We start from the raw sequence: 26,464 nt of genomic DNA, 5'->3' as shown, positions 1-26,464 counted from the left end.
GGTTAATTTAAACCACTACATCTGCAACAGCCTGACAGCTCCCTAAGGGCCCTTAAAAAGCTAAGACTTGGGCAATCATTGGACTTGCAATGTATCATAATGCTCTGTAGACCTTTTAAATAGAGTGGTCTGGCCAAGATGTGGCTGGATTTAATCCTGTGCTCAAAGACAGAAGTGCTGCCAAAAAAGTGAAGGCTGAACAATCAAAGGAGCTCCCAAGCCTATTTTACTGAAATTATTTCAATTCAGGTGATACATAAAAGATGGCTCCTTTTAAACAGAGGCCACCCTTCCCTTCATTTGAGAAGCAAAAACTCTCAATGAACACGCTCTGATATCTCACAAGACCTTCACCAAAGCAAAAAGCAGAAGCAGTAAGTTTGTATTTTAATTGCATAATAAATATACCTGTGTTCAAACTTGTACACTCAGTTCTGCCACACCCACAGGTGAGTTCAAAATACATCATCCATGACCTCAAGGACTCACAAACACAATAAAATCAGAAAACCACAATTCTGTTTTTTGTCTTCTTGGTAAGCTTCACATCTTCATTTGGGTTCTGAAGGCATAATTTTCCATTGCTCCTGGCAAATACCAGCAGGTCTCGGGAGCTTGTTCTGCAAGGATGCAACTGGGGACTAAAGGAGGCTGAGGAGCCCTGAAGAAGGGAAAATGAGTCCCTGACATGGAGCCCTTGTTGTGGCAGGGTGAACATCACGTTTTAGCTACAGCCAGAGCTCTGTGTGAAAAAACCAATCCACTCTATCCAGACTGAGCTGAGCAGGGAGCTGCTTGAGGCTCCTCTGATGGACCTGCTCTGGTCACTGTGGCAGCAGGAGTTCCCCAGTGGGCAGGGAGGGGACACTGGGTGACTGGCAGGGGACAGGACAGAGGCAGAGCGGTCTCAGATGTCAAACACCCAGCTGGCTCACCAGGGTAGCTCTGGGCTGGCCTGAGCAGTCAGTGCAGATGGGGATGAAGCATTGATGGTGTCACCTGGCAGAGCTGCGTCACCATCGCGGGCAGAGCGCGCCCGTGCAGAGGGCCCGGGAGGAGACTGGTTTTATTCCTGGCCCTGTCACATGCTGCAGGTCAAGGTCACAATGCTTGGGTGAATTGCACTCATAACAAAGCTGGTATCTGTTGATTCTCACAGCTGATTGTTTTGGAACAATAATTCATAGTTGCCTCCCTGGATACAGAGAACTGAATGACAACTTGGATTAGAAGCACACAGCCTTGCCCTGAGGACCTGCAGCTGATGACTAAACCACCAGTTCTGCTATTGAGATCCTCTACTTTGACATCCCTCAGGGGCAGAATGTGGGATATTTTCTAAACCTCAGTTGTGGAAAAACACTTCCCTTTCCGGTCCTGCACGGGGTAGGCAATTAGCTCTTCCTCTTGGGCAGGAGAGGAGGTTCAGACAGGCACATCAGCTCCCCCACCGAGGCTCAGGCTGCTGACCCAGTTAGGAGCTCTCCCGTGCAGGGCAAATTAGTTCAGCATAATGCAACATGGGATGCAGGAATGATCAGCATGAGCACTGTGGCTTTGATCTCGGTGATGGGAAGGGCAGCATTTCACTTGTTGCCAATCTTGTGACCTTATTCCCAGCACACGCCAGTGCCCCTTGCTTTTTTAAAATGTTCTTTGGCTTTTGTTCTCCTCCTCTCGTTTGCTTTTGAGACATGAAGATGTGGCCAAAACCAGCATTTTCAGAGACGTGAGCATTGATCACGGAACTTTTTTAGCAAAGGTTAGCTGCAGAAGATCACAGAACCACATTATCCCTCCTTTGGAATGCCCACATTGCCAGGATAACAGATTCAGGGGAAAGTACCAGCTCACTAGAGTAATGCTGCCAAAGAGAGCCCTGGGGGCATTGCCATCCCTCTGGCCAGTGAGCAAGGACACAGACCAGGAAACTCATTCCCTCTACTCTTCTGTGTTCACAAAATACTGAGGGCACTTCAGTCTCAGCCTGCCAAGAAGAGTGAGTATTGATATTTTAACACACTAAACCAGACTCCTCTCAGAGCTGTACAGTGAAAAAGAGCCAAAACCACCAAACCTACAGGCAATAGACGAGCTGCAATAGAGACAACTCAACTAGTTAAGAAAATACTCTACAATTCTCAACAAAGGTGGAAAAATGCAGAATGGGGCAATCAAATGTTGATAATGCAATCTCTGTCCTGGAAATAGTCAAAGCTTTCCCCAACAAGGCAGTGGGCAATCAGGTCTAACTGAGCAACTTCTAACTTTATTGGGGTTGGAGCAGAGACCTTCAAATGTCCCTTCTGATCTAAACTGTCTTAAACTGACTGATTGGTCTAGGCTGTGATCTGGGGTTATTCTGCAGACAGGAGGAGAGAGCAGGTGAACAGGAGAGATCTAAGATCCCCCAGGCAAGAACAAGTTTGGCAAATAACCAGGTTTGGCACTCTCTTAGCCTCACGAGAGACAGGCATGGCACTTCACAAGGGTTCTTCATCCTACTGGAGAGACAAAGATACATAGAGAGAAAATTCACAGTAGGGTCCTCCTAGGGAACAGAGGGATGAAGGATTTAGCAGGCACAAACCATGCCCTCACCAGGAAGATGATGGTGATGAACAGTTCATTAGGTCTTTTCTGGGTCAGAGATTCACAGTTAAAACAAACACAAGGTAAGTCTGAAATCACTTTATTGGAAAGTTTCATACAAGAGTAGTCAGAAAAATTATTCAAGTGTGATAAAGTAACTTCACAGACAAGCCCCTCCCATATCTCAACTTCAGGCCAATTCATTTATACATGTCTCGTCCCACTCAGTTTTTCAGGGCCTTTTGATATCAGTGAGTTTTCAGTGCAGCACAGGGAGCAGTCTGTATTTACACCAAATTAAATTAGCTATGACTGAAATTTTTCCTGTGAGAGGTATGAAAGCCCCTGTAGATCTGTTGAGAATGCTGCTTACAACAAAAGGCATCATTGCCATCTACCCCAGCTCATTCAGAACAGACTGAAAGACTGTAACAAAATATTCTGCCAATAAAAATCTTCTAGAAAAACAGTATAAAAAGTTTATATATATATATATATATATAGCATAAAGCTACCAAAAAGTGACTGTGCCATTTTCCCTCTAATACAAATAATATTATTTTAAAAAATACATTAGTAATTCACCCAGTATATACCATATTGCACCTTTCCAGAATCCAGAAGACCCATACAGTACGTGGGCAGTTTCAAGATGGACCTGTAGCTCCCCTTTAGTTCTGCTTGTCTCTACAGCAGCTGCTGTAGAGTTTGGCTATCACAGGTTTAGGATTTAGAGAGTAGGAAGCTGCAAGATGATAGACCAAGTATTTGCAAATCAGTACCATTTCTTCTCAGGAAGGAGAAGAACCCATCACAGGAATCTCTTGGTTTTTTTAAAAGAGTCATACATTACTTGTGCTGGTGTCAGTGAAACAATACAGTTTTGAGTGTTTTTATGTCAGTTTTACTTGCAGAGTATCCTTCCATGTGCCAAAGAGGTACCTGCAGCACCTGGCAGTGATTTCTGGCCTAACAAGAACATACAGCCAAACCACAAGAATAAATAAAACCAGGTCAATTTACTTTTACTTTGTTTCTTGACAAAACACTGTAAGACACCAACAGGCAGTGTTGTGGGCCTGCTATCTGAAAATAATTAACATTGATTCCTCAATTCAATTTTCCGTCATCTGGAGGGTTTTAGATAGAAGAGCAATTCCTTGCCCCTTCCTTTTCCAGGCACAAGCTTCAGTTCCAGTAACCGTGCACAGCTGTGCAGAAAAGGAGCTGAATTCCCAGGAACTGAAGGTACTGCTGTGTGTGGAACCCACCCTGTATTTGGTTACTTAATCTTCTCAAATAACTCAGCAAGAACTTATTAACTCCCCATATAACCTTGAAGAATACCAGGAATGGCCTCTAGATTTGAGGATTTACGAATCAGATGATTTGATGGAAAGAGCACTAACCCATCCTAGTACAGGTAGCACAGGGATGGAGATTTTGTTAGGGGGGATTTTTGTTGGCTTTCTTTAACAGAGAGCTGGCAACAGCCAGAGCCCCTCCCTGCACAAAGCGTACAAAGTTATCTCCTGCTAGAGGTCCCAGAGCATAGAGCCCTTTCTCCTGAGTGCATTCATAGGTGAATGGATCAACATCTATGGGATTCCTCTTTGGATTGACTGGCTGGTCACTGTCCAATGCCAAGTCGATGCCATCATTTGGCAGAAAGGAGAGGTTGGGGTTTGAGCCAGTTAGAACAAGAGCCATGGAAATTTTATAAGCTTTCTGACAGCCGTTCTTGTCTTGAAAGATGCATTTCTTGTCCTTGCCAAAGGAGAGCACGTGATGCTCAGGGAGGCTGATGTAGTGCTCATAGGGCCCAGCACAGGCAGCTGTCTGTTCTTTCATCATCTGATGGACTTTGTGATATTCAGGGTACATAGTTTTGGGGAGCTGGTTAAAAATAAGGCCCGGATCAGTGACTCGTCTCCGAAAAACGTGGATTACTGGAATATTGCAGTGGTGAGCAAAGAGAATCGCATCAGCAGCTGTCAGACCAGCACCTACAATCAAGACTGGATCTGTCATGATGCCAACACTGTTGTTCTTCACTGCTTCTTCTAGGGCAGACAGCTGGTGGTGGACATAGGAAAGGTTTTCTCCCTTGACCCCGAGCCAGGTAGGATTGTCGTAGGTTCCTGTAGCCAAGACCACATTCTCTGCATAGATGGAGAAGGGCTCTTTATCACCTTCCACACTTTTGAAAAATCCATCCACCTGAAAGACCTCTGCACTTCTTTCATTTGAGTTCCAGAGTGAGTCACTATCCTCCTGAAGATCTTTCTGGGTGTGGCTGGAGATGCTCTCTGCACTCACTTTCCTCACAGAGGTCACAACAGTGCCACATCTGAAATTCTTCTGCAGTCCTTTCTTCATCACATAGTGTTGGTAATATTGAGCAATGTCCTCTGCTGTGGCTCTATTGTTTTTGAGGCCTCTGTAATAAAGGACAAACAAAGGTCAAGCAGCAGTTAAGTAAGAGACTGGAATTTGTCCCTCTTGCACTGAATGTATCCTAGAGCCATCTATCCTGGCACTACCAGAGAAGACTGATCTAATTTCCCAGACTTTAGCAAAATTATTCCTGACATATAGAGCTAACAATCATGTCCAGAAGCTGTTGGACAGAGGCAGCTTTCTCTAGCATTAATCCCAACCCTAAGAACATGGTTGGTTGTTTAAGCCTTCCTCTAATATCTTGCTTCCATTCCATTTTTAACACCTGGACTTCCTAAGATTAATTGTGACACATGTCTAGAGAAGCAGCACCTCAGAGAATGCACAGTAACATGATACTTGTCATCAGGGGCAGCAGCAGTAGGAGCTAGGTGACCAAGCTTTCAAGCTTTACTCAGAACTCATGGGCATGGATTCATCTCCCCAGTGGGTGTGGAGAAGGACACATTCCAAGCAGCACTGCAACTTTATCTGAACCACTCAATATAGAATGGGCTGGTTTTGGGGTGCAGGAGGGTGTCCTTTCTCTCACTAAAATCATCCAATTACAGATGGGTAGCTACATTCAAGAACTCTATTCAGGTTCTCTAAAAATCTCCAGATGTTTGCAAATGATCACACATGTATCTCTTACCTTCTCTTTTGCTTTAACCATTCTTTGAAAGGGAGGTCTGGGAGTCCCATCCATTCCCCTCTGCTCAGGGTAACCATAGAGCCTTCTATAGACTGGAACAAGAAGCAGAGCAAAATTACTTTAATTTTTTAATGTAACAAGAGAAAGGCAACTTTTCCATGTTTCAATATGGCACAGATAATTAAATTAGTAATTTCCTCTGATCTGCTGTCATGGATGAAACCATCCATGTTCTGCATGTTCCCCAGAGATGGGGAATATAAAGGCTTGTTTTCCTTTTAAACTTTCATTTGTCTACGTGTATAAGATGTAACACAGCTGACTGGCATTTTAGAAGAGCTTTTCCCTCTCCAGTCAGCACATTTGGATATTACACAACACACAGACCCCAGCTGGCTCCAATTCACTTACGTGCCAGGCCCCTCCAGGAGCGTTTCTGCCAAGGACCAGGTGGGGGATGGCTCTGTCAGGCTCATGCCACCAGGTGAGCACAGATTCTGCTGTCCCACCAAAGTCTGTGTCTGGGCGCTGCAGAGTATCAAACAGGAGAGCCACAGGGCTGTGGGACCGTCCCTCCAAGCCTTCAGACAGATACTCCAGATCCTAGAGAGAGAAGGACCAGATGCTCAAAGTGCATGCAGTGCCAGGCAGCAGCCTGCTCGTTACTCCAGCATCTCTGATCAGTGGGCTCAGTGTGCTTGGGCAGCTCATTTACTGGCACACAGACCTGCTCTTGCCCAAGGGCTGCCTCGAGGATCTTAGCAGCAATGCTGGCATTTCATACAAGGGAGATCTGGATTACAAAGCAAAATTTGCTTAAGGCTCATTCTGTCTGTGTACTTTGAAAATCCAAACAAGGTAATTACTTATGATACACCCCTAGGATGCTTTACAAGGATGTCATACTGTTTATCTTTACACAAACCTGGTCCAAAACAGAGACTTCTGGTGCCTCTTCCAGTTTTCTCTGAAGAATGGGATTAGGATGAAGAGCGTGTCTTTTGAAGTAAGGGGTGTAACCTGACAGCAAGTATGAGAGACAGATTCCTGAAGGTCCATTCCCTGAAAAAACAATTAAGAAGAGTTTATACTTCTGGAGATAGAGAGGTTGTTTGAAAAGATGCAGACTAATTCAAGAGATATGACACTGCTATGTTCCAGCAGGGGCTTATTGGATGGAGCTGGGGAAGTCATTTTACCCTTCACCTCACTTGACCTTGCAATGCAAATAGGAGCCTTAGAACTTGCTGAAAAGACACGGGGTTCAATAAGTCAGAGGCTGCCCTCACCTGAAGCTTGAAGTCTTTAGCATGGTGATGAATGGAGTTATTGCTCTAAAATCAGTGGTCTAGAAGCTGATCATGGGCTGACCAGGGGCTTCAGCTCTCCTGGAAGCACATTTCACACCAGTGCAGAGTAGTTCACTGTGCACAGGATACAAGATCCAGAAAAGATGGTGACTACTGAAGTGAAGGGGAACCAATTCTTCTTAGTGAGAAATTCCCTCTTTTAAGGGATATTTGACAATACAGCTTTGACTAATGGGTCTTGAGGACACTTTCAAATGGGAACCAGCACTCCTGTGGTCCTGCAATGTGTTAAGGAAGAAGTCTCTCTGCCATGCCAAGACAAGCCCTCAGAACACAGCACTTTGAACAGGTTGCTGGATGGCTGAACTCCTTTGCTGACCCCCCAACAGCCGGTGGAAAAACTAGATAAATGTGACTCCAAAGCCCAGTGACAGTAGCCTCTGTAAAGTTTGAACATGGCTGTTCACTGTGTTTAATATTTTATAAATTACCTGTATAACTGTCAGCCTGTCTGGCTGCCCAGGCTTTGCTGCTGTGGGACCAAAAACCATGACAGTGCAGTGACAAAGAGGGGAGGAGAACCAGTGACAGCAGCCTGTTGACACAGTGCCAGTGCTCAAGGGTGACCAGAGCAAAGGCTGATCCTTGAGGATCCCAAAAAAGGGAGGTCCCTGGCTGTAAAGCCAGCAGGGAGCTATGTGAAGGGCAATCCATGTCACAGCTGGGGACAAAGGCTGCTGTGCTGAGCACGGACCAGCAGCTGCAGGTCACTGCTTGGAATATTCCACTTGCAGGAAAGGTAGCCAAAACCAACAGCAACAGACATTAAAAACAAACTAAACTGCAGCTATAGTAAAATATAACAAATTTCAGTTTACTACTTTGCTTTAGGAAGTACATGGAGGTACCTAAGCTAAACTTCACCACCTGAGTGCACAACACTCAGCTACTACACACAGAGGATTTATTCTGAACCATGTCTAAGTTTGATATGGATGGTCAGAAGAACATCTGGGGCTCAAGACATTTTAAAATGCAACTGCTTCCATGAGGCTGCCAGCACAGCTGAGGCAGCACACAGCCCTCCTGCTGGAGCCTTCATGCAGTGTTGTCCAGCTGCAGTGAACAGTGAAGCAGCTGGGCTGCTTTCAGTCCAACAGCCTCCTCAGCGTGCATCTCTTCACACTGCTGCTTCTGATGTGTGCTCTCCACACTTCTGGTGGCTTCTCCACCCTGGGTCCCTGTACAGGTGCACTAGGGAGGTACCAAAATACCCTCCTTCCCACCTAGAGACTTGTACAACTGAGCAGCACACAGTCATTCTCAGACAAGGACTTGCTGGTAGTAGTATCCTTGTCAAACTTGCTGTGAGCAAGGATTAGGGGTGATTTATGCAGTGCTCTGACTTTGGAGCAGCTCCCTCGGGTGCTTTGAATTCGATGCCAGATAAGGAGGGAAGCCAGATCTGCAAGGCATGAAACACATGCTCAGATGAGCAAGGTCCAACACCTCCACAGGCCATGGTTGGTCAGAGGGGAAGGCTCTGACATCATTACTTTGCTCCAAGAATCACCTTACACTGCAAGCTCCCTCTTGCAAGGAAGGCAAGACAGTTATGATATAACCTATTATTTTTAACTGGCAGAAAACTGCATTTTATAAGTCTATTAAATCTGTACTAAATCAGTGTAGCTCGCTCATGTTTTAAAAGAAATCCGTGAAACATTTCAAAAAACCTTAACAGCACCTGAAGTACTTTATAAACAGACAAAATGGTGAAAAAACTCACACAAACCTACCTTCAATTCAAGCACTACAGATAATCCCAACAAAATGTTTCAAATATTTCTAAATATCTAACAAAGAAAAAGCAGGCTCAGATGCTCAAAAGGTTACCAATTTCACCATTAAAAATAGGTATGTGTTTCAATTTGTAAAATAAAGTCCCTACTACTCAGGAGTCAGAGGTCTCATAGTATTATAGAAGTCTGTCTTTCTGGGAAAGTAGTCAGGCATTTCTGGTTTGAGTGAGAACATGTGGAAGTGGAACAGAAGTTAGAGATAGCAAGTCCAAAGCAACAACAGCCCAAGAGAACACTGCAGTGCTGGCAGGAGAAGCTCACCTATGATCACAACAGGCAGTGTCTTGAGCCCACTCCTGTTTGAGGGTCTGGTCACTAATGGATACATCTTCCCATCTGGAAGCATTTCTGCTCTGGAATCTACCTGCTGAAACAAATATGTTTTGAATTATTTTAATTTTTCTGACAAAAAAACACAAGCAAACAAACAAGAAAAACCACACAAGATTTTCTCCAGCCCACAAACTCAGGCTAATCTAAAGTATTATTAGTCTTGCATTGCAGACTGTCACATTACACTTCCACACTCAGGACAGATCTCCTTATCATTTTCTCCTCCTGACCCCAAAATCAAAGGATGATCCTCTGATTATGCACCACAAAAGGGGGATAGGACAGTTATCTTTCTTTTTTAGACATGAATTCCAGTTACTCCAGCTGGCAATTTTAGCAACCCTCTGACGACATTAAAGTGTTGCAGTTTGTTAATATAAACTTCACTTCTGACCACACTCTGTAGAAAACAGTATCATTATCACAAACACTTTTTAAAATAACTTTAAAGTAAAAGTGCATTTACTGATAAGTGAAGTAAACCCAATTCAAGACTTCTGCCCAAAGGCTGGGAATCTCCTGACTGCATTTTCAAATAGGTACCATTCTACCACTATAGGGTTTTTTGAGAAGTGCTAGTTTAGTTCTGGAACCTTCTTTCTTATTTCCCAGAAAGTGGAGAGTTCTAGGTCTGAACAAATAAATAACAAGTCTTTGAACAAAATATGCATCATAATTATCTTAGAGACTTAGGTGTCATTAGAGTGGAATCTACAAAACTAATCATTATACAAACATCCAATGAACAGAATGGTTTTGCTATTCCTGCAGGAATCCTACCACATCAAATTACTTTGTAATTCCATGGAAATTCCATGGAAAACTAAAGTCACTAACCTAGAGAAGTTATTTTTTACCACAATAAATGTGATATTTCTGAAATTCATCATGAGCTTTTAAGTATTCTACAGAAAATATCTTCTTTTATAGTCATTTTGGAAAGCTAAGCAAAAATCCATGGACTGGCACGACTTTGTCCAGTAGGGCACGCACTCCACACCCTTTCCAAGTGCAGAAAGATCTTTGGCAAGTGCACTACACCCTTCCACAAGGCCTGGCACATCACTGCCTTTGACACATGTATTGCAGCAAATGTCTTCCTAGCAGTGTAATGCCCTCTTTAAGGCTGACATTTACACCACAGCAGCTCCAGCAAAGTGCAGGATGCTAGTGACTGAATGGCAGCCAGGAAACCACCAGTGAATTTACAATTCACAAATTCCTGCCTTCAGCAGGCGTGTTGTGAGAGCGTTTGCTTGCAGGGATGTGGCAGTTCTCATACACAGCAATGTACAGCTATGGCTGGGCTCAACAGCTCAATTCCAAGGTGACTGGGTTCATCACATAAGATGCATTCAAAACTAGCAGCCTTGTCCAAATTTTTGGAACACAGTTAGTGTCACTTATTGGTTGCCTGTTACTACTTAACTAAGCATTAATCTAAGACTCTTATGCATTTTGCCTGACAGGGCATGAACCACTTAAAAGACATTTTAGTTGTGCTTTCTAATTTAAATAATCTGAAGCATCAAGCTTTGAAGATAGCTGGATCTCAACAAAACTTATGTTCCCAATTTAACTGAGACTCAAAGGTAGTTGTATTCACTACAGAAGATGAACTCCCCTTAAGGCCTCCCCACAGCCCTGGAGACTGAGGGAGCCACAGCCCAACCACCTAAGGATCTCCTTAGCCTTTTGGGTAGGTTCTGCCACATTAACCAAAACCTGCACCACCTTCAGCAGTCTGTGGTCTAAGTTTACCCCCAAATAATCCCTTCCCACAAATCTCCAGAGCTGCAATGAATAGGATTCAGCACCAGCAGCTGGGACTGCCAGAGACACCAAAGGAACAGGACACTGGTGTGAGCAGTGAAACCAGTGAACTGCAGTATCTGCCTGCAGGTCAGCAGCAGTTTCTTCTCCATGATAACAAATAACCCCCTCTCCACAACTGTATTACACAAGAAGAGAAGTGCTTATTAATTTTTCTTAACACAGAGTACACATCTTATTTCTCTGAAACTACTGGGAGCCTGGAAGAGGAAAGCAAGATCTCTGGAAGCAATCTTCCAGGTTTCTGCTCCCCAGCTCCCTGCAGCAGCATGCATGGGAAAACTGCATGCACATCTGCAGGATTTTTGCTGAAGCAGCCCAGCAGAGCCCATGGCAGCAGCTGCAGGGCAGCAGGGCCAGCGCTCACACAAGGAGCCTGCGAGCCTGTCTGTAAGGCGTGAGCACAGCGTCAGTGCTGGGTGCCAGCATTTTTCTAGGGGACTCTGAAGGGGACAAAAAAGGCACAAGCCAGGAGAAGACAGGCTGGCAGTGCTGTTTACTTTAGAGGAAGGTTGCCTTGGCTCCTGGCCACTGCAGCGTGCCACCCCTCTCACCCTGATAAAGCACAGAGCAGCGCCGCACGCTCACTGATAACTCCCTCTGCCACCCTCCCCCTCCTTTCTGCCCCTTCTCACACACGAAAGAGGAGCATTTTCTGCAATCAAACCAAACTGTAACAGCTAGAGGAGCACAGTTGTTAGTCTGATTAAATTACTGGATTTGTACACATGTGACCATTTTTAACCATGGAGTTATTCAGCACCTGGGTTCACAAAACCCCTAATGACATTTTAGTGCTACACATTTTGTTTCCTGAAGACTTGACCCTGAAAATTCTATCAACACAAGATTAACCATCCTTGCATTTCTCTACAAATGGAAGAAGTCCCTTTCATATCCTATAGCTGCCATCTCTATAATTCATAGCTATTGATTTTTATTTTTAAGTAGAAAGTGAATCAGGTGCTGAACCTGCTTATAGCTATTCCCATCCTGTAGGCTAAAGGTTTGACTTTTGGGGGTAAAATTCAGAGCTCAGAGCATCTCAGGCATTTTAGTTTCAGGCCAAACATTCACCTTTCCTGCCATTAGGCATTAAGATGGATTATTTTAATTTTTTTTTCTTTTTTTTTTTTTCAGCTTTAGACTCCAATACCTCAAAACCTGAGCAGCTCATACAGTGTAGCAGAGGAAATCCTGTTCCTGCAGAGGCCATTGGAAAGCTATAGGACATTGAAGTTCATTGTCAATCTATACTGAACTAGTTGGCACCAGGAAAAAAGCCTGAGACAGCAAGAAACTTAAGACTGCTCTTCTCACCCTCCTTTTATGTAGTGTAGGTTGCTGGGCACTCACACTTACTCAGCTTAGTGACACTGAGTTTGGCTCCTGCTTTGAGCTTCCTACTTTAAATGAATGTCCCTTTCCTTCTCCTCATTTGAGAGAATGCAAGTTTCACAACTTGGCTTCTTGCTGCTTCCAAAGCATTCCAGTGTCTGTGTGATGTTACATAATTGTTTCTGGCTGAAAAGCTCCCAGCTCACTCTGGGCCAAACTCTGCATACCTTCCTGACACAGCCTCGTGTCTAGAGGGACTATAACTCACAAACTCGGTCAGGGTGGCTCTTACTAGTTCCAGCCTGTAAGCCTGAAACAGGTTTTAAATGAGCAAATGAAAAAGCAAAGATACATTTAGCAAGACAAGGACACTCTGTGAGCCTTGGAGAAATAAAAAGCCAGGTTACATCAGCCACGTGCAGATAGCTCTGCCTGTGAGGTTTTGCTGAAGTAAGAATCACCAAGTGTGGCCAGAACAGCACATGGGGAGAGCTCAAGAGAGCAGTGCAGCTCGGGTATTAACACTGGGGGAGATTAAAAGAGGTACCACAACACTCAGTTTTAAAGAACAATTCCAACAGAGATGCAACAATAGTTTTCTTCAGCTTAATTTCCTCATCCACTCACTTGTTTCACTAGTTTAATATTTAATCAATTAGTGTTTTTTTTTAAAAAGCAGAGATCTTGACAGCTTTTACATGTTATACTTCCCTACAAGTTTCAGAAGCTGTTCTCTCCTTGCACCATCACTCTTACATGTCAGGCCAGTTACCTCCCCAAACACAATTAAACTATGTGGAAAAAATTCAGCTTTGTGGTATGTAATAACACCGTTCTAAAAACACCCCTGTGGTGCTCAGAAACTGATGTTAGGGTACACCAGACAGAGCTCTCTGTACTTACTTGGAGCCTTCTTACCTTCAGCAGCAGGTCTGATGGGAGATGGGATCTTTATGGGTGACTGTACAGTCAGGAGAGCAAACCAAACTACAAGCCTGGAATCCTCTCGCTGCTCTAAAACAGCTGTTTAAATATAGTAGGCAACTAGCAGCAAGAGAGGAGAGGAGGAGCCAAAATGACTGGAGGTGGAGCAAGGAAAATACCAATAAGCATGAGTCAGCAGGAATATTTCTCTTCCCGGCTCTTGAATGAATGTAGAGAAACTTCCTTAGTAATGTTCAGCTGACTAATGTGACTATAGCAAAAGCAGCTTACAGGAAGCCTGTCACAAGCTCTGCACTGAACAAATATTTCCATTTTTAACCCTCAGGACATCACAGATGTGTAGTGGGTCTGAAAAGATTGATTTCAGTTTGTATTTCTTTTTCTTCAGTGAGATAAAGTGTTTTAAGCCTTTTGCACAATAGCAGTAAAATGAGTCAAACTGCTTGCATAAAACTCAGAACCCACCAGGGGTTTCATCCAAGGTATCTTACTCAATACAGTAATTGATCTGGCTTGCTAAATTTAAAATGCCCTTCACAAATGAAATACCTTTTTCCCAAAGTGTTCAGTTCAAGCAGTAAATGAAGCTCATTTTTATCTCTGAGGCCATCTGTTTGGAAACCACAATTTCCAGGAAATCAGACTGCTGATACACAGTTAAAATGCATACTTTCATTCATGTGATCTAAAAGATAAAAGCATTTCATGAGAAGGATTTCTCTGCTCTTATGACTCCTATCAGAGCAGAATACTTAATATAAAAATCTGTTTTAACTCCACCAGAATAAGTTGTTTTAATAAATGTGAAGCAATCGTTTCACTAAAAGTTTAGTCACCAGTCAATCCTTTGAAAAATCTGACTCAGTAAATACTGTCAGACTGAAGTGGGGGAGTGGGGAGAGGGGTAAGGACTCTTTCAAATTTCCTGGGCCTTTATCCAAGGCAGCATTTGCACAGGGCTCTTAAATAACTCATACAGATTTTTTGACAGCAAAGACTTTTATATGCATTATTCAGATATTTATTGGCATGTAACCAATGTGTCCATGTCAGCCATGGAAAAATTAAGCTTTCAGAGAAAATAAGGCATTTGTTTGTTTAGGTGGTTTAAGACTGCCCTGTTACTAGGTTTTTCAAATCTGTCTTCAATATATTGCAGTCTTGCATGTCAAACATTGTAGAACAAAGATGTTCAAGTCCATACTTGCTGATACCATAGATACAAGACAAAACCATGTATAATGCTTTGGCTGGCTTTGTACTAAGAAAAATAAGGAATACTTCCTATGTGTGCAAATCTGCAGAAATAAAGTTGCCCTCTCTGTAAAAGATAGGATATCCTGTCCATTTCCTACTAGAATTTACAAAACTAGAATCTCTATTACCTTTGCAAATAAAGCCAGGGTGGCTTTCCAAAACCACAAGCTCCATCATAGTTTTGTGCACAGTACAATCCTTTACAGGAAAATGTTCGTGTACAATAACCCACTGCCCTTTATTTGCTTGTACAATAAGAACATTTAACATAGCAATTTGGGGACTTCTTTTTTATTGATATCCCAAGAAACACATCACACAGAACAGGCACTTGTCAAAGGAACCGTTTCTCCTTGTGTACCTTGACCGCACAAATGACTGAGCCCAACACTTTGGATAAACTTTCCAGAAGAAGAAGTAATTGAGCAATCTGTAGTTGGCCTTGCAGCCAGCCCTTGACCTACAAACTGATGCAATTCACTTCTATTTTTTTCCTGAAGTGACAAAGCAATTTTGCTGGTGCACAGATTTAAGGACAAAGCCATAACATTGTACTGGGGAATACTTTGCACCTGAACCAACTCCTATGTCCTTAGAAAGACATTTCCTTGTAACTTTTTGACTTTTTACCTCAGGTTATGTAAGTTCTACCTGTCCATCTCCTACTTATGAAATCTGTCAGATAGCCCTGATTCTGCTGTCTCCTGATTTGGGGGAGCTTAAGCTCTGGTGTCAGAATTCATTGCTGCTGACAGCTCATGGCAGAACCTTTCCTACAGCACCTCTCCAGCATCCACCCTTCCCTCTAGCCAGCTTTAAGGTGTACCAGACTGTGCTAAATTATCCTGACAAACTACATTGTTTCATTCATTAGAACTTCATGTTCTGTTGGTTTTTCATAATGAGAGGAACACTCCCAGTGTGATCCTCCGTGGGCCACAATAGTGCTTTGATGCTTTGGTGTTTCTCTCAATTATGGTAAAACAGAAATCTAAAATTCTGCCTAAGAGAATATTAAGTCTTCTCTTCATTCACTCACACACAGAATGCACATAATTTAATCTAAGACAAAATACAAAATCAAGTGTTGGAAAATCTGATCAAGTATTTTGGTTCCATATGGTCTTTGTGCAGAGCCTAAAACCCAGCTTCACTTTCTTGCTGCCTAAAGCATCTCCATCTTTATCACCCAGAAAAGCTTACACTTAGAGTTATATGTTAACTTAGATACCACAGCTAGGACCCACATATGTAATGATAATAAATGGTTTGACATCAATACTGTAACAGTTTACCTGGGGTTTTTTTGCTTCAGCTAAGAAAACCTACATTTGTCACCAATTCCACAACCCAGACCACATCAGCAAGATGTTCCTTGTAAATGCTGGGGCATCCCCCAGTCAGAAGCAGCAAGTTGTGGCCATACCACTCCTGAGAGCAGTTGGATGTCTGAGATATATGACTTTCTCTGCTGAATGACAGAGGTAAAAAAATCCCAGACAATTGCTAGGTCAGACAGAAAAAGCAGCTTAGGCAACTCTAGAAGTATGAGACCCAGTTCTGCTCTCAGTTAAACTTGTGACTTCCTACATGTGTTTGTGCTTTCACATGGCTTCCTCTAAAGAAAGATTTGGCCCAGACCACATATCCCAACTTTCCCATGTCCCTGCCAAGGCCATATCTCTTATGTGTTCATACCTCTTTTTGCACTGTTTAGGCAGCTGGGTCCAAAGGAAGAGAAGTAAAGGTTCACTGCACCCTTTTGTTGTTCACAGGAACATTGACCTCCCAGTCACATAAATGACTGAAACAGTTTTGTCTTAGTAACTTGCTAAATTGTTTGAGAAAAGTAAAAAGCAAAACCTTACATTTTGCTGGACCTAATGTAAGACAGTGATTTTTGCTTTTCCCTGCTTTCAATTCATTACCTTGAAATCACTCCCTGTCTGTTCAAAGAGGGTTGTCTTCCTAAGGCAATGAGATGAAACCAAAGAATTTCACCACCCTTCACTGGGCAGGGGCATCAGCCACTTCCACCACTTTGTCTTAAAAACAGCTGTTAAGAAATAAGCTTGGGGAGGTGAGAATCCATCACACTGCCCAGGAGGGCTGTGAAGATTTACTGTCTGCATTCAGTCATGCCCTTGGCTGCTCTGCAGCAAGGACCTGTGCACAGCACAGTGTGTGCCCCAGTGCCAGTGCCTCACTGGGACATTCCACACCTCCTGTCTGTCCAGGCTTAGGGAGCAAGTATGGAGAGTGCTGGCAGTGGTCAAGAGAGTCCCTGTAAGCACTCCCTGAAAGAGACATTCCCAGTACACTTGTGGAGACAACAGTGCATATTTTGCAGGAATAGTTTACATGTGAAGTACCCACGTAGAGAAGTAGTGGAGTGCCAAGTGGCTGTGCAGGCATTTCCTCAGAAAATGGCCCAGATGGCTGGATGATAGCCAGATCTAGGATGCTTTTTACTTCCCAGTACATGTGTTTCCTTTCAGAAATTAGTAGGATGCAAAGAGGTCCAGTCCTTAGGCTCCAGGGACTACAGCATGCTTGTTTCCCAGGAGTGGATCTCTGCAGAGTCTTCATTCCCAAATGCCACAGGCAGAGGAAAGCTCAGCTCATGTGCTCTGCCCTCAGTTCCATCATGAGCTCAGCATCGATGTTTTGGGGAAAAGTAAACACACACACTTTCATGTCAAACAAACAGCATCCATGACCTAGTCAAAGATTAAACTGCACATGAAACTGGTTGGGAATTTTCCTCTTATCTAAATGTCAATATATTAAAAATATTTACATGAATTCTGCATCATTTTTAAATATACAAAATATTTACATGAGTGCTGCATCATTTGAAGATACAGCCTTTAGCTTCTACAGTCAGTCATTGTTTAGTTAGATTCTTTTAGTCTATATGGGCATTTAGCAACTGATTAATTTAATAAACTGCTGTAGAATACTGTGGTGTGTGTATATGTCCCAGAGCACAAAATATCCTTCTCTGTTAGTTATTCCACCCAATAAACTCATAGTTTCTTGTGTGGCATAACTAACAGAGAATAAAATTGGAAGTAGTAGGTACAGCTGAACTATGAGCACTGAGCATCTTCTCTGTACATGCTTTCCCTTAGGGCAAAACTGTAGTTTCCAAAGACAAGTGAGTAATTCAAAGGTGGAAAAGGAGCATGTGATGCTATGAGCTCATTTAACTCAGTAACAAAAACTTTCATAAACAGGGTTGCAGCAAGACTTTGGAGTTTCTTCTATTAATTCCTTTGCCACAGCTTAAACCATTCTGCAGTTCTTTAACCCAACTTTTGTTTTCTCTACTTTACCAAGAATCACTTAACCAAGATAAATTATTTTGTAGCATTCCTTAAAGGCTTTGAAACATGTACAGCTAAGGGCACCCAGAGCTACCCAGCCAGCATGTTCAGTTTTATCAAAGAAAAATAAAATTTTCTGCAGGCAGAGCACAAGAGTTTTTAGCTGTGAAGGTATAGAAAAGGACTGGACTAGAGTTATCCTGCAGCTTCCTACCCTCAGGGTTTATTTTCATCTTCCTCTTAAGCACCTGATTCTATCAGAGATAACAGCTGCTTGGATCCAGATTAGCTAATCTGATATCCCTCATTTACAACATGTCCTTTCTGCCATAACTTTAAGAGTCTAAGTTCAAAGTGCTTTTTGCACACAAGTCCTTACTTCTTAAGAGTCTTTTCATGCATGATTAAAGGTCCATTGGAGGGATATTTTCTTAGACCCCAATTTCCCTTCACAGTAGCTCTAACACTGACTGCCAGGAGTGAAATTTAAAGTTCCCTGGGACTATTCTGCATAAACCTGTGTGAACCAGTATCTTCTATAAAGACAATCTTATCCCTTAGTCACAATATAACAGTAATGCATTGAAGTGTAACAAAATTATTTCAGAGGTCAGGGTTTCTCACCTGTAATTGTCAGGTCTTTCTAGACTAGCTTAAACTGGAAAATGGAATGAGCTGTTACTTCCTGTAAAACAGAATGTCCTATTTTGAAATGCATATATTCTGGGGTCATTTCTGTGTCTTAGGAACATTAAAAATTCACTATTAGGTCTGAAAAGATTTTTCACAGTGGAATTACAGGTAAGAAAGAGGCAGGATTTCTGCAGAAGAACAAAGATATTCAGTAACTAATTCCCCAAAGCATTTGGTTTAGAAATATATTACAATTTGTGTAATTCCACATTTAACTGATAGACACTCATTTTTGCACATGTCAAAGCTTAAAGCTGAACATAGGTCAGTGAAACAAGTGTGCAGTGCTGAATTATTTGTCAATAGACATACTCAACTTGTACCAGATTACAATCCAATTTCCCCAAGATCTTGTCCAAGTTGTACTTCTGTTTTTTGGAGAAATTTCACTAGAGATATCTTCCTTGTTTCTCATCCCCAGTTACTCTGCAAAAAACTTACTATTTCTGTTGCAGATGTATTTTTGCTTAGATTACTTTAGTTCATGTTCTATTGTTACTGTTCTGCTGGGTTTTTGGTTGGTTGGTTGGTTTGGGGTTTTTTTGTTGTCGTTGTTTTTTCTAGTGTGCTTTATTTTTTGTCTTTCAAGCTGCTTATTCTAGAGTAGAGTTGAGAGACTCTAGATTAGTCTTACACCCTTGTCAATAATTATTTTATCACGAGAAATAACTTCTTTTTAATCCGCTCAGATTTTTGGCAGCTGTCAGGGCAGCTGCAGGTTTTATTTTTTTCCGCCGAGGAGTTGTCCCAAGCACAGATGAAAAGGAGGAGGTGTTTCTCATTGCCTGGTCAATATTTATGTTGATTGTGAAAGCGCTACGTTTGAATCATCAAGCAAAAGCTCTGCCAAAGCAGCCTGGGGATCGGAGTGTGAGGTGACCTTTCCCCGCAGCATGCTGTGACAGAGCTTGTCAGGCCAGGCCGCTCGGCAGGGCACAGTGATGTGGCACCGAGGTGACCGAGGCGTGGGCTGTCTGTGGTGTCTGTCCTGGGAGCTCTGACCGTGGCACTATCTCCAGCCCTTTTTTGCCCTCCTGCCACCCTGAGGGGAGCGTTGAGGGCTGCCGGCAGTGACGGCTGCAGAGCAGAGCCACTCTGCGGTGTCACAGCAAACCTGTGCCCCTGGCCTGGCCTGAGCGCCTGCCTGAGCTGCCTCTGGGTAAGCAGAGCTCCGTGTCGCTGCTCTGCCTCTGGGGACGTGCACAGGGCAGGCCAGAAGGACCCAAAAAGTCCCCCCAGCCTCCTGTCCCACCCTCGGCAGTGGCCATCAGCAGTCGCCCACAGGAGAGAGCAGCACAGGTATGTGATGCTTGTCTTCTGTCTTCCCCTGCCTCCAGGTGTGTGCAGCTGAGCCAGCTGGCTCAAGTCTGATGAGGCTTGTTCTCTTGCTAGTTCCTTCCATCTATTTTCATCTGGTTCCCAGTAATTTCACATGTAGCCTCTAGTACTTGTACTAAAGAGAGATTACACAACTGATCCCTCTCCACAGCACCATATTTATACATTCCAATTATATTTCTCTCAGTCTTCTGAGTTATTCCAAATAAAGAAATTGTTCCATACCCTGTATCAACCTGTTTTCTCTTCTCCAGATGCTCATCTCATATGTTGAGATGAGAAAAACAGCATGTAATCCAGCCATCTAAGCACAGATGAACCATAGGTTTATGCATCAACGGTCTGGTTTGGCCTCCATCCTTTCCTAGCACTTAATTTACTTCACCACCAGCTAGCACTGAGCTGAGAGTTCCACAGGACTATTCCTTAGATTCAAGTTCAGGCTTGTCCTTACTCTGACTGAGCTTCCTTGCCTGGACATGTGCCAGAGGATGAGAAAACACAAAGGAATTGTGCAAAAGTGTGAAGTAACAGGACAGTACAGAAGCATTGCACAGATTTTTCTTCAAACCAATGAAATCAGCCACATGCCTGATAAAAAGCAAAGTGGCAAAGCCTGGAGACTTTCTGGATACTCCTTGTTCACAAAGAAACCTCAACAAAATAACTGAAGGGCATGCGTGTGGGAAAAAGCATGTTCTCACCTGGTACCTCAGGAGGGAGGTGACCTTAGGTAAACACAGTGGAGAAGATGAAAGAGCTCTCATTGCCCTCCATCCACTGGCCTGATCTAGATCTGCTCTTATCCTCTCACCTGAATAAAGCATTCATGAGGTGCTTATGCAAAGTCTCTCCTAGGTTTGCCTCAGGAGTGGTTGTTATTCAGAAAGAGACAAAGTACAGGCACCACCAGGGAGTGTAATGAACCTTTCCCTCACCTGGAATGGGGACAAAGCAGCACAAAGGTAACATCCAGGACTTCTAAAAGACTCCCTATGCTTATTGTGCCTGGGAAACATAGACAAGACTCTTGGGCCTGGGACAGAAAAGCTTCTCTATCTGCTACCCACACTGCAGTGCTAACCCCTCCTTGTGCTCTACCATTGTGCACCTGAGCACACATGCCACTTCATTCAACTCATCAGTTCAGCCTGTGAATAAAAATATCAACCATGATGTCAATTATTATGCTAGTTAATAATCTCAAGACAGAATGAGAAAAAAGTAACTTTAGAAAATCATTTTAGTTGTACTTATTTATAAAATTATGCAAGCTTGCCATACATACCTCCATTTTTTCTGAAATTTTACACCTTTGAATGTGCTATTAATACACACGATTACAATAGAACACCATTTTAGAAAATGCCTTTTTTTCTTTAGTTTCGCATAAAGCCTTGCTAGAGGACTTTGAGTCCCACTCAGCTTTGCAGTGCTTTCATATTTTGCAAGTGACGTTCATTCAATATGAAGCCTTGATGGCTTTCTCTTTGTTCTGGCATTTGGGAAAGTGTAAACAAACCTGTCCAGCTGTCACCAAACTGCTGTTAATCTTGGAACACAATAAAAGCTGGAGTGTCATTACTGAGCTGCATCCTGAGAGCACACTCAGCTTGTACCATTCCCCTCAAACACACAGAAGTGTAGCAAAAAAGAAGAACATCCAATAAATAACCAAGTGGCACACAAATGAACATGTAATAGCAGAAATCCTCTTACAAAATAATAAAAGAATTATATAATATAAGGAATAGCTCTAATCTTAAAAGGGTGTTGATCTGTCCCATCTGACTCACATTTAGGTGTGAGTGGTTATCAAATAGATACTTTTAATCATTTAAAGATACAGAAACAGTTCAGAGGTTAAAAGTCTGCTTATTAATTGCCATAGCAGAGGCAAGAAATGAATGCATATCTCCTAGCCTGGGCTTCAGCCACAGGGCTGCGCTAGGACAAAAATTATCTGGATTTCTTGCTGTGCTACAGGCAACCAACCTGTGTCACACCTTTCTGTGCCTGATCACAAGTACTGAGACCCTCATTAAAAAGTGCTAATCTTTCTAAGTCAATAGACTAAGTGATTTATAGTAGTTATTTACAATACAGATTCATTTTTAGTTTTAGCACATGATCCCCCAGGAATGAATTCACATTTGCAAGGTCTCAGTGGGTTCGTTTTGGGCCAAGATATCTGTCAGTCCCCTCAGCCATGGAACACCCTGGAGCACACCCAAGCTCTGTTCAGGCATGTTCTGTACATGGGCATCTCTTCTGCTGCAGTGGCTAAACCCTGCAGCATCACTAGGCTGGAGTGCACCTCAGAGCACTCAGCCCTTCTTGCCAAAACCCCTGTGCCTCTACAGGCACAGTCTGTGATACAGATATCCCTGCATCTTTATCATCGTTTCTCAGTTTCACATCTCTCCAAGATGTTGCAATTTCCTACAGAATTGCAGTTTCTACAGGAAATGTGCATATTTTCCAAGATACAAGCATTTATTTCATAGTATATATGGGAATAGCTTAAACAAGTAGTCTGTTTCAGCATATTTGTTGGGCTGTGTTAAAACCCTTTGTATGCTGCATATATTCTGGAGCCATGCTTGTCTCACAGCTTCTGATCTTATCTTCAGCCTGTACTGAGAAATTACTTCCATGAACTTTGGAAGGTCATCTTGTTAAACATCTATCCATTCTCCCCTACTCTTTCTAATCATCTAGAAATAATAATTAACTTAATTTTCTGAGATGGGCATGACTACTTCATTACCCAGTTCATGTTATGTGTTTCAGATGACTCATATAGAGCAACTTTGCTGCCTCCAAGGGTTTTTCCTTACAAAAGTTCCTCACTGAAACTAGCCAAATTTTTTTTTTTCTTGTTCCTTATTCCTTCATCCAAGAGGCAACATTCTTTTCTAAAACTTGCAAAAGATGGCTTTGTGCCATGGTACAGGTATAAGCTCGTCAAAAGTAACATGGCACAAAGCAGAGAGCTTGCATTTGGGACTGCTGGGAAATGAAACAACTGAGTCAGGCAAAACTCCATGTCAAACCTTTCCTGCCTGATATCAGCTCCAGTTTTCTATAGATTCTGCCAAAGTCTTTGGAAATCAGTTGCCCAATACCTCTTTGGGAATAATACTGGCACATTCACTGGTGCAGAGCGGATATTTCAGCAACTTGCTGAAGGAGTGTTTAGTGCATCACAAGAATGTGCCTGCACAGGAAGGCAATTTCACTGGGTACAGCTGGCAGAGGGAGAAAAGAGCCTGAGGGGAAACAAACCCATCTCTCCAGCTGATTAGGTGCAATAACTCCTTGGAGGAAACTTGCTGGTTTCAGCAGCAGCCAGCTTCCACCAGCAGACAGAAGTGCCACACAGCACATCCCGTTCCACAGGACACTGTTCTCCACAGTGACTCCAGACCTGGGAAATACAGATCAGGGTGTCTTGCACTTGAATGACACCACCCCATATCTGCAGAGATGCCTTCCTGTCTACTGAGGAAATCACCTGCTGGGAGACCACCTTCCTCTAACTTATACAAAACCTTGCTGGTTTATGTAGCCTTACAAACATGAGGTTGGTTTGAAAGAACTCCAAAACATACAAGAAGTGTCTGAGCAATACATGAAAGCAAGCCTGAATTTCAGCTTTACAGGGTTTCATTATACAATCTAGTATCAAGTATCACTAGGAGTGGAGTTAATTCTGGCTGAGTATCAGTGATGGACGAAAGGGAATTTGTTAGCTGAGATATCATAAGATAGTTGCCAGAATTGAACACAACCTTACTCAGTTAGTTCCTTACTTTTGTCACAAAAACTAGGATCATTTTCTTATAGGTTTCATTCAGTGTTGAGCAAGGCAGTCAGTCATTAAGGCATAAAACAACAAAGTTTTTCGCCTTGTAAATACAGCTCATACATGTTAATTATTCACTTCAATCTCCTCATCTGAAACGCTGACAAGAGGGAGGCTGTTGGTGGGTAAGGTGTCTGTCAACATCACCAACACCTTACTTTTGGAACGTCTTGTGGTTTTTTCTCTTAGAAGGGGTCTGAGCCAAATCACACCACCCTAAACAGACAGGCCTGTCGCAGCAAAGGTAAACATTCCAACCAGCTTCAAGGGCATTTGGATTAGCCTTCCTGTATAATTGGTATGTCATGAGGTTTTTGTAATATAGGAGGAGGCACAATGCTTTTCCATGCACCAAGGCAGTAATCTCACAGTTTTAGGAAGAAACCTGGTAAAGCAAAGATTAATCAAACTAGGATCAGATTGCTCCTTTTATAGTAGGATTTTACATTTTCCTAAATAACATTCTTGAGTTTCTAAGCATGGAAAAAAACCAAATTAATACTAAAAATGGGCATAAATCTTTTCTAGACTTTAAGCTAGAATAGCTTCTCTCCATCCTACATCTATCAAACTTTATCAGCCCATGTACAGAGTAAAACACAGTCACACTAACCAGTTTAAAAAGTACAACCTACACCTCTGTAGACTGCCAGTCCCTCTCCATTTCTTATGAATGTACTCTTAGCCTGTCCTGAAATAACCTCTTCAGACTCTTCTCAGAAACCAAGAAAACTATAACAAGGTGCATAACTGCTCACACAGTAAACACACAGCCCTACATGATGCAAGAGTATTAAATGTTTGTGCAAAACACTGAGTTAATAAATAAAACCAAACAGATTATAGAAACCTCAATGTGCTTGCAGCTGTATTTATGGTAGCAGCTTCTTTAAGTTATAGCTGCAAGTCTTTTCTTCCTCAGGCTCATAGCAGCAGCCTGCACAAATAATTCAGAGTTGATCTGAACAGTCTGCTTCAGCCCACCACATGCTGTGTCCATTTATGTGCAAACAGACATTCATAGATCCCTTTCTTGCTTTCAAAACATCTTCAGCTGCTCTTTAAATTCCCTAACTGCTGCTGACAACAGCACAGATGGACTCTAATTAACCACTCTATCATCTGCAAATTTTTAGCCCCTTACAAAAGAAGGGCAAGCAACTTCTGACATGCCAGTTTGAGACTGGCAGGTACATTTTTAATCTTTCAGCTCCAGGGTTCTATTCATGCTGACAAAACTGGGATGCTGCCCTCACCCATGCTGATAAGACCATACTGAACAGGTGTGTTCTGTCTGGCTTTTTCCTCCCTGACTCATTAAATGTCTGCCAGCAAACTCCATTTACCTTTACTCTTATTCTAACTGCCCTATTCAGGGTGTTTTATTAGCTAAAAAAAAAAAAAAATTAGTGTGCAAAAAGGTCTGGGAAAAACTTGTATAAGGCAACTCAGATAAGAAGCTCAGCTGCAAGTAGTGCTGAACTCAATAAAGACAACAGTATCCACAATTTTGCAATCACATTCCCCTCATTTCCAAGTTCAGTTTCACTACATAATCAAAGATGAAAAACTCCTATCCAAGAGTTCAAAAATGGAATGGGTCTGTTGCTGTGCAAAGGCATCCAGCTTTCCAAGAGAGCAAAAGTGTTAGAGCAGAAACATGTGCACCTGGTCTGCCCAGGGCTGTGGTTTCTCACTGACCTGTGCATCCTCAGTAAGATCAGCACTGAGCAATGAGAGGGATAAAAAGGCTTTTGTCCTTGTCAGGGGTTAGCTCAATTACACAGCTTGTAACAACTCCCTGGATATTTTCTGCTCACTGTTCAGCACTCAAACACTGCCACAGCCACCTTACAGCTGCAGAAGGAGTTTTGCTTCTGTCTGTCCTGTCTTCCAGAGCACTTCTCAGCTATACCTAGATATTAAATGTGTCAATTTAAACTCTGAATGTGATTTTAAAAGCAATGGGAAGAAAGATTTAGAGGTCTTATGTTTTGACAAAATCACTCTAGCATGAAGAGTTACTTCCTAATGTCACAACCAGTGGAAAGATGCAGAGAAGTAACAGAAGGCTATTGAATTTATGTGGAAGGAAGAGTTTACATTGTTTATTAACAAAAGCATTATCTGATAGATAAAAAACAACCTAGATGGTTATTTCCAGACTTGAATGACATTTTATAAGTCACTTGAAATCTCTGAATTTCCTGTCCTCTGATTGCAGTTCTATTGCATGGTCAGGGAGTATTTTTCAAAACGTATTTGTACAGCACTGAGAAAAATGAGATCACAGCTCTTTTTACAGCTTCAAGAGCTAACACAAACAGCTTAAACAGATCCTTTCCACAGACATATAATGAAGAGCATCTGATTTTTTTTACCATATAATTAGAGGCCTCTTTGAAAAATTACTCATGCCTCTGGTTGGGTAGTCTGAAAATCTCAGCACTTGGTATATATTAACACCACAAAAGAAACTGAGTATAATCCAGAATTATATATTCATGGTTTCTTGAGGGCTTTTAAAGTTATATACAGTTACATTGGTATTGCATCAATAAGATACATTACCCTCCATAAAAATACTGCCTCTCTTCCAGTTGTATTTTCATTGTCATTCCTCTAAACCCAGCATGGTCCTTGTGAACTCCAGCTGACACACTCAGAGGACT

At 42.5% G+C, this 26,464-nt stretch overlaps 1 protein-coding gene across 4 annotated transcripts; it reads right to left on the bottom strand.

The window, feature by feature from the left end:
* Window positions 1–2,675: 2,675 nt before the first annotated feature.
* OSGIN1 (oxidative stress induced growth inhibitor 1) lies at window positions 2,676–13,853 on the bottom strand. 4 transcript variants are annotated; one of them, XM_021535240.3, is made up of 6 exons: window positions 13,266–13,853; window positions 9,120–9,225; window positions 6,612–6,748; window positions 6,098–6,289; window positions 5,687–5,778; window positions 2,676–5,032 (listed from the first exon to the last, which is right to left on the bottom strand). In XM_021535240.3, the coding sequence occupies exons 2-6, from the start codon at window positions 9,202–9,204 to the stop codon at window positions 4,039–4,041; spliced, it is 1,500 nt and encodes a 499-aa protein (XP_021390915.3). In that variant the 5' UTR covers window positions 9,205–9,225; window positions 13,266–13,853; the 3' UTR covers window positions 2,676–4,038. The 4 variants fall into 4 exon arrangements, with proteins under 4 accessions (XP_021390915.3, XP_085445789.1, XP_021390916.3 ...); XM_085589663.1 differs by having other exon boundaries at window positions 9,120–9,222; XM_021535241.3 differs by having other exon boundaries at window positions 9,120–9,222; window positions 13,281–13,853.
* Between the last annotated feature and the right edge of the window lie 12,611 nt (window positions 13,854–26,464).

This window comes from Lonchura striata, chromosome 11 (genome assembly GCF_050655825.1).
Source record: "Lonchura striata isolate lonStrDom1 chromosome 11, ASM5065582v1, whole genome shotgun sequence".
NCBI lineage: Eukaryota > Metazoa > Chordata > Aves > Passeriformes > Estrildidae > Lonchura > Lonchura striata.
The sequence above is the reverse complement of the archived record's forward strand: the minus strand, read 5'-3'. Positions and strand labels throughout refer to the sequence as shown.

What these genes read in the sequence shown, in the direction of transcription:
- OSGIN1 (XM_021535240.3), bottom strand. Translation starts at nt 9,204, where the DNA reads ATGCTTCCAGATGGGAAGATGTATCCATTAGTGACCAGACCCTCAAAC. An exon ending in ACTGCCTGTTGTGATCATAG is followed by an intron (nt 6,749 to 9,119) that starts GTGAGCTTCTCC and finishes TTGTTTTTTCAG; the next exon opens with GGAATGGACCTTCAGGAATC. An exon ending in TGGTTAAAGCAAAAGAGAAG is followed by an intron (nt 5,033 to 5,686) that starts GTAAGAGATACA and finishes CCTTTATTACAG; the next exon opens with AGGCCTCAAAAACAATAGAG.